Source organism: Oryzias latipes, chromosome 21 (genome assembly GCF_002234675.1).
Source record: "Oryzias latipes chromosome 21, ASM223467v1".
NCBI lineage: Eukaryota > Metazoa > Chordata > Actinopteri > Beloniformes > Adrianichthyidae > Oryzias > Oryzias latipes.
The window spans coordinates 19,458,903-19,467,615 of NC_019879.2; the positions used below are offsets into that span (position 1 = coordinate 19,458,903).

Below are 8,713 nucleotides of genomic sequence, written 5' to 3' on the forward strand. Positions count from 1 at the left end.
TGTTTGAATGAATGCTAAATGAAGTCAATGAGTTTCAAAATATTAAATAATAATGGCCAGAAATGGTGAAAATTAAGCTTGAAAGCTCTAAGAGACCAGAACGTTTGGAAGAAATTGCATCTTTAACCCCTCTTAATGTGTTATACAAAAAACAAAACAAATAAAAACATTAAATTAAAAACCACAACAAATTTTTTTTTTAAAGAGAGTGGAAATAGTTGTGTGTGATGATTTGTCAACCACACTTTACGGCCAAATCTCACGTGCGCTCCTATTCCAGTCATTACTGTAGAGCTGCGGAGGCGGGACAGCAAAGCAGGAACACGTTGGGAGACACTTTGGTTGGAAAATATGAGGTGAGTTTACCTGCTTTTAGAAAAACAACAACAACAAGTAAACTAACAACAGGTATGAATAAACGACCTGTCGGCTACAGAAAACTAAAAATGGGTTTCAAATGTTTCTAATCGTATTACAAACCAAAAGTTAAACCTCATGAAATATAAAATGTTGCTGCAGAATTCCCTTTTTTCTCGGAGATATTTTACAAGAACTTATTGCAAACCCCCCCCGTGCAGCAGGTTTGCCATGCTGGCGCTTCTTCTCCCCCTGATTCTGACAACAGGAAGTGATGTCAGCGCAGTGGAGCAGAAGCCCAACTTTGTTCTCATGATGGTGGATGACCTCGGAATTGGGGACATAGGTTGCTATGGCAACGACACAATCAGGTAAACACTGACTGGTGCACGAAGCCCCTCATATATATCAACACTTTTCTTTAATTATTTGCACATTTAACGTGCTGCACGGTTGCAGGACTCCTAACATCGACAGACTTGCTTCAGAGGGAGTCAAACTAACCCAGCATATCGCTGCAGCTCCTCTCTGCAGCCCAAGCCGGGCAGCTTTCATGACGGGGCGTTATGCTCTTCGCTCAGGTGAGGCTTTGTGGCTGTCTAGTCAATGCAAGACTAGTTTTGCTAATCCCAAAATACATCTTCACCATCTCTATTTGATGATTTGAAATGGAAACATGTTGTTTTTTGTCTTGCATAGGAATGGCGAGCACAGGTCGCGTGCAGGTGCTGTTGTTCCTCGCAGGTTCAGGAGGACTCCCAGCCAGCGAGACAACCTTTGCCAAGAGGCTGCAGCAACAAGGATACTCCACTGGCCTAATTGGTGTGGTTTGTGGAATAAGTCTTTGCTTGTGTTTTTTTTTCCTGTTTCTTGTTGATATGTTTAGTAAAAATGATAATAAAACCTTTTATGGTTGCAGGTTGGAGAAGGCAGAAGTTATGAAATCATTTCACACTTTACAAGCATTGGCAGCACATAAAAACAATGGATTTTATTAGCAGCACGCTTTGTGTAGAACAGCCAACCGAATGTTGAAAGTCCAATCCTCTTTTGATCTATTCTAAAAGCATTTCCTGGGGTCTTTTTATTATGATCATGCCGTTTTTAGCCTAAACCAAAACATCTGTGTTGTTTTCTAGGACATAGTTTCTGCAGAGCGTCGGGAGTTTAATTAAAAATTCCCCTCTAAATTGTGGGCTGGACTGTTGGTGCGGAATAATCCCACCCCCCCTTCCCGCTTTCTGTGTATATGCTTTCCCGGCATTCTTTTTTGTCTGCGTCTGATTCACAAGAATTTGAATAAAGAAATAGTCAGAAATTCAATTTTAAGTTTTATTTTCTTTTTATACGTCCGTCATCATCAGACAAATGCCACAAGAGCATGTTAAAAACATTGAAAACACTATTTTCACTGAAGTGGGTCTTAAAACATTTTAGTACCACTGCCACAATTAATGTGGCTCTTAGAGGGTTAAGACTTTAACCCACCTTTAAAAGCACCAAAACAGATGCTGAAGTACTTTATTGTAAAATGTTTAGGTGGGCTCATATTTTTTTTTCATTGGATCTGCAGTAATCCTTGTTGCTGTTATTGTTTGTGTGCAGGTAAATGGCACTTAGGTGTAAATTGTGAATCCAGAGGGGATCACTGCCACCACCCAAACCAACATGGTTTTAGCTACTTCTATGGTCTGCCATTCACTTTGTTCAATGACTGCGTTCCCGGAGAGGGCAGAGACGTGCTGGTGGATGTCCAGCAAACACTCCAGCATCTTACTTTTTTGTTTGGAGTAGGTCTTCTCACCATGGTAGGTTTTTTTTTTGTCTTTTGTTGTTAAAAGAAATCAACACCTCAAAGTAAACTCGCTAAACACCCATCCTGCTGAGTAGTGGGATCTTTAAAGGCAAGAACTGCACACAAAAGCAAATACAAGAGATATGCTTTTGTTGCCAGACAACATAGAGGAAATTGGAAAACAAAGAGCTGTTGTGTTTTTCACCCCAAAGCGAAACAACTGAGCAATTGCTTAGACATGTGCCAAAGGGACTGAAAGAACATTGAGAACAGAAGGCTGAGTTGTGAAACTCGCAGTCACGGCAGCCTGTAAGATGTCTTCATGGTAGCACCATATTGACAGTAAAATCTGTTTATCATGTAGATAGACAAGATAATTGTGGGAAATATGTAGGAAGAAGATTGTGTGAAAGAAGTTTATTTCCTCTTTGTGTTAGCAGGAACAAACCCAACGATTTTAGATCAAACATTAACAAATAAACACAGGGGTCAATAAGAAAGATTCACTGCCAGTTTCCCAAGTGTTTCACATGGATTCAACTGAATTTTCTGACTTCATAGCAGAACACGTTGTAACAGCTGCTTTTAATAGTCGTTTTACTCTTTGGAAGGGCAAAACTGTCTTAGTGTATGATGCCACCTAGTGGTTTTTTCCAGATAACTCAAGAGTCTAACGGCACAACAGTAAACTACAATATGTATCAGTAACCCTTGTGCTATCCTAGGCAATTTAAGGAGTTGGGTCATCTAGACCCACTGGACAGTGCGCTGAACTTTTTTTCTTCAATGATTTGTGAACCTCACTGGTGTCCATGGATTACATGAAATCTTTCCACCTTTATCCACCTTTGTCATGGTAGGGAGAACACGTCAATGTAAGGGTTGGGTCATTTAAGATAGCACAAGGGGTATATAAAAAGATTAGGAGTGAAGAATATATGACACATACAACTTGAAGAAAATAAAACCCATAGAAACTGGTTCAGAATCATTTTCAGGAGATCATGCATGCCATACATGTGAGAGGCCCCACTGCAGTTTAGAGGAGCAGACACATGGGAGGTCAGGTTGGGGAGGTGGGTGCCAGGCACTCAGGGTGTAAGGGGGAGGCTGTTTGCAGGATGTGTTCTGTATTCTCTCTGTGCAGATGGTTACGTGACAGCTAATGGCCCTGTCACGTACATATTCATATATCCATTGCATAAATCCGTGGACAGGGAGAGAAACAGTGCTCTTTCTTTGTGTTCATGCTGTGAGTCCTGTTCTATTAAAAGGCATTCAGGGAAATTGATTAAGCCCGGATATCTGTATTAGAAATATTGTTAAGGAAATAAAGCTTTGGCTTGAATTGGAAACCCCCATATGTGCGCTTTCATTCCAACAGAATCTCCACGCTTCAGGAGATAATAATCAGATTATTACACAGTGAAGATCTTAATAAATATGTCAATTGTGTGTGTTTTTGCAGGTGTTCGTCCGTGTAAGCGGTCTTCTTGAGGTCAGCCTCTGGTTTCTGGTGCTGCTTTTCTTTCTTGGTTTGGTAGCAGCTGCTGTGTGGTATGTGCCCTTTGCGCTCCTGCAAACCTGGAACTGCATCATCATGAGGAACCAAGAAGTTATTGAGCAGCCCATGACAGTGGAAACACTACCCCAGAGATTGCTGGGAGAAGCACAGAATTTTATAAAAAGGTAGGGAAAAGAAAGCCTATGTTCAGTCATCCCAAACCTTTAAAAATGTTAAATGTAAAGGTAAAATGTAACTTTATTGAAGAGTTAAATGCATGGTAAAAAAAAAAATCATGATGATAAAATAAAGCCCCATATTTGTAATAATTTAGAATGGTAAAGCTGGCTGTGTCCTGTTTTCCTCTTGATGAATTCCCAATCCGACATACTGATTTTGTTTGTCACTTTATATTAAATATTCAATAAATTAAGCATTTTTAGTGTTTTACTCACCTGGACAATAGTTAATTCTTACCACAACTCCCAGACCTGTACATTAGTGGTTTTATAATAATGAAGGTGTTTTATTCATACAGAAGATTAAAGATAATTTGACTGCTGTCTTCCTTTTTTTTTTAGGAATGCTGATCATCCATTCCTCCTCTTCTTCTCTTTGGCCCACATCCACACGCCGTTGTTCAAAAGTCCAGCCTTTACTGGCAAGAGTCGCCATGGTCGCTATGGTGACAATCTGGAGGAGGTGGACTGGATCATCGGTAGTTGGAGTTTGTAAAGCAACATGTTAAGAACTGTCCAGGACCTCATGTCATTTGTTCACACGTGATACATGTTAGGTCCTAATGTTCAATTGTTTCTATTCATGAAACTCACTTCTGCAGGCAAAGTTATAGAAACTGTGGATTCTTTTGGCTTGGCCAACAACACACTGATGTATTTTACATCAGACCACGGCGGACACCTGGAGGATTCCAATGCTCACATTGGCCAAAAAGGAGGATGGAATGGAATATACAAAGGTATAAGGCTTTGTTTTTATGGGAATACAGTAATTTTAATATTAAAGTATTTTCTTTTTTGTGTTGCTTCTAGGAGGGAAGGCAATGGGGGGCTGGGAAGGAGGGATTAGGGTACCTGGAATCTTCCGTTGGCCTGGCCGTCTGGCAGCAGGAAGGGTGGTGGAAGAACCCACCAGCCTTATGGACCTGTACCCCACACTGAAGTATCTTGCTGGGGACAAAAAACCAGATAGGTATAAAGATGGAAGGCTATGCTTTTTTTCACTGTGTTCTTTCTTCCAACAGATAAACTGATTTCGTATATAAAATAAGTCTTAAGTTCTGCTAAAATTGTTCACATGAACAAAAACATTGTGTAATTTTCTACAATCATTTCTGTGGTAGTAATCAGGGTTTGTCATATCTACTCGTACTTTCTCAGAGAACTTGATGGCTACAACCTCATGCCACTGCTTGAAGGAAAAGCTGCGCGATCACAACACGAATTCATGTTCCATTACTGTGGCATCTACCTCAATGCAGTACGCTGGCACCCCCCTGGCAGTAAGTTTGCACATGTAGTCCCTCACATTCACATCTTTGATTTTTACGTATTTAGGAATAGTCGTTCTGAGAAAGATCAAAACCTGTCACTTTTGTGATGCATTATTACAGACTTCCACAGATACAGAGTTTTCATTCAGTTTTTCATGGACTGTAGAGGCATTATAAAAAAAAAAAAATATATATGTTCACCTGCTTCTGCAAAATTTATTGTCGCTTTTTCATTTTGGTTTCAGTGTCTGCAGAGTCTGATTTAGATTTTGCATCAACTAATATGAATATATTACAGAAGTCTAAATGTTTATTCCAGATTGATCTAATATAATTCAGCAGGGTTTTAAAAGTTTAAAAGATTTTAAAATCTATAAATGTGTGGAATGCCTTTTGCACTTGTGCATTAGTGACTTTTCCCAAATTCATGTAACAGATCTTGTTTGTATTTAGATAGAAATGCACCTGTTTTATAAGAGACAGAAACATTTCTTGACTGCTGCTTCATTTTCATTCATGTTTTCATTTTATATTCATTTCATATTCTTGAAGATTTCTGCTTTTTGACATAATCCTACAAAATAAATAGATCAAATTATTTATTCATAGAAATGGATTAAGGTAATTCTTAAAAACACTTCTTTGAAAACACTTTTTTGTAGGTAAGAATTTTGGGCAAACATCAGTTTTTTTGTGATTTCAACTCCAGCTTTGCGAGCAAACGTCTGTTTTGCAAAGCTTTTGGTTACTTGACATTGTATGGAGTTGTGTCCTATCAGTTATAAGTCATTTTGTTGTATTTATTTGAACTCAGTTAAAATAAAGCTGCTGTGTCATGTCTTGTTAATATAAATTGCAAGTCAAATTTGATTTGACTGTCTTGACTTAATGAAAGAATGTCCTCCAGGTTTGGCTGGTTCTCAGGATGATTTGAAAGTTTTATCATCGCATTTGCAGATCTTCTTACGTATTTGTTGATATCACTGCCTCCTAACCCGATAAACTGGTTTTTAATATGTGTGTGTGTTTAATTCAGGTGATTCAGTCTTCAAAGTGCACTTCTTCACCCCAAACTTCTCTCCACCTGGAGCTGGTGGATGCTATGACACAAAGGTTTGCCTTTGCCATGGTGAGCACGTGACGCACCACAACCCTCCGCTCCTGTTTGATCTTTTCCATGACCCCTCGGAGTCCCGCCCCCTGACTCCAGATACTGAACCTCGTTATGCTGAAGTCCTTGAGCGGACTGCCAAAGCCGTAATGAGACATAGGAGCACTCTTCCACAAGAAGTGACATCCGCCGACGATGCTTCAAAGGCCAGCACAGATGTGCACAACGTTCAGAACCAAATGACTTGGGAAAAGATTCTCTGGAGACCCTGGCTGCAGCCCTGCTGTGGGACTTTTCCATTCTGTGGGTGCAAAGAGGATGCAGCTATTTATGAGAGCACAACAGCATAGGTTTTTAATCATATCTTTTACAAATCAGGGATTTTGTTTTACTAGTAAATTCAATCTATTTTACTTATAAAGCACTTTATGACTGAGGAACCAAAGTGCTGTACAGGTTAACAGAAGTAAACACAAAAAATAAATACCGGTAATATATTTCCCCTAAAAGGTTTGATTATTGAATGATTAAAACAACTCCATCTGGTTTTTTTTGTTAATGTGCTAATCTTCAGTACACAAAATGACGTATTAGTCTTAACTATAGTCTGGCTAACTAAGGAAAATAAGGTAATACTATTTTTAAAACAAATTACAAATACAATGTATAATAGATCTTTATTTATCATTGTCACACGTATAATGAAATTAAGAAAATGAAACTGAGGTGGGGTGAAGTTAGACCAAATCAATGAAAGATACAGGAGTATTTACTATTTACTGCACATTGGAAAGAAAAGAGGTCAGAAAAGTGTTTAATGTCAAACTCATGCTACAGAATCTTCACACAGTTCTGACCACGGTAGACATTTTACCGAAATAGCAAAGAAAAGAAAAGAAACTGCATTATTATAGAAAAGTATATTTCTTATACTATATTTTCAAAAAGGCCATACGCTTGCTTCAGCCCTCTTGTTTTTTTTTCTTCTTCAAACAGCAGACAGTGTCTGCTTTCTTTTATCTGCAGCAGATCAATAAATGGCTCAATGTTAGAAGAGAGATATACTTCGTATTGCTGGTTAAAAAAACCACACCATTTTAAAAGTCATTATTGTTGTACAAAGTATTGATTAAGCAAAATGTGAAAAACATTACCGGTTGTTATTCTTTAAGCTCGCTGTGTTTTTCTTTGATGTTTTATTGTGCAGGGCTGCCATACATCTTTTAAGACATATAAATAATTCTTAACCTTCACACAAAATCTCTGATCAATCTTTGTTCTTTTAACTAAATGTTGCTTTTTTAAATGTATAAACATTTTTTTTCTGAGATCCTCAGCACTGTCATACTCATTATCACATCTTGATTTTTTTTCTTTTTTTCCTATATCCTACCAGCAATCCCACACAATAATACTACTGTCACCATGTAGAACTGTTGGGATAAGCTTGAAATGAGTTTCCTTGTGGTTATTTATTTTGAAATATCTGAAGAAAGGAAAAAATCTCTTGATTCTCTTAAGTTTTATCATTATTAAAAGCGATTTTATAATGAGCCAATAGTTGTTCATATAAAAAGATTCTCAATATTTATAATAAAATATATGTTTTTATGCATCAGAGACTGAAGTACTATTGTGTTTTAGGGCAGTCACATTACAAAGGTATAAAAAACCAAATTTACCAGTTAACTAATAAAGACTCTGACTTTTCCAGTGTTAAGTATATAAAGTAAGCAATAGGGATGTAACAGTACATCTTCTTCATAATTGGATCGGGTCATGTTTTTTTTCCGGTTCAATTTATGATTTTATGATATGATTAGAAAACAACAACAAAAAATTCAGAAAAATATTTTTTTTAATTTGTTAATAAATGATTTCACAATGGAGAAAAACCCTTTCAGTGGTCTCATATAACCTTGGTGTATTATATTAAAATGATAAATAAATTCTTCTTACACATGCGCTTGACACTTTCAATATAAACATACTGGCATGCAGTTGGCATATAATAATACACTTTCCCCAAGATTCGGTTTAACGGTGTAACATATGGTTCGGATTTAAACCAAGAATTGTGGCATCCCTAGTGAGCACGTTTTTAATGCAGTCATTTTCAAGTCCAGTTGAGCAAGGAGAAAAAAAATCCGTAAGGAAGCAGATACAGCTTTCCACCATTAGGGGGCAAAGTCAAACTGTGATTGGGACAAGAGAACAATGCAAAATAAGATTTCATTCCTGTCTCTGTGCTTTATGACCCCAGTTATACAGGTTTTAATGACTTAATTACTTGAAGTTTTTTTTTTTTAACTAAAAAAAATAAACGTTTATTACTATTTTATTTATAACACTTGGTACTTTTATTTTTTTTAGTCAAGTTTGCAAATTGTAGGCTTTTGGTGACGCAGTAACACTTTTCAATAGAAGTTCTAT

General features: G+C 37.4%; 1 protein-coding gene across 2 annotated transcripts; it reads left to right on the top strand.

Annotated features, from left to right (window-relative positions):
- The first annotated feature begins 260 nt into the window (after window positions 1–260).
- LOC101167832 (arylsulfatase D) lies at window positions 261–8,415 on the top strand. Of its 2 annotated transcripts, none has more exons than XM_004081865.4 (11): window positions 261–356; window positions 582–728; window positions 817–938; window positions 1,057–1,179; window positions 1,963–2,165; window positions 3,621–3,841; window positions 4,238–4,374; window positions 4,498–4,635; window positions 4,709–4,868; window positions 5,057–5,178; window positions 6,206–8,415. In XM_004081865.4, exons 1-11 carry the CDS (start codon window positions 352–354, stop codon window positions 6,628–6,630), a joined length of 1,803 nt encoding a protein of 600 aa, XP_004081913.2. In that variant the 5' UTR covers window positions 261–351; the 3' UTR covers window positions 6,631–8,415. The 2 variants fall into 2 exon arrangements, with proteins under 2 accessions (XP_004081913.2, XP_011487975.1); XM_011489673.3 differs by having other exon boundaries at window positions 271–356; window positions 579–728.
- The last annotated feature ends 298 nt before the right edge of the window (window positions 8,416–8,713 follow it).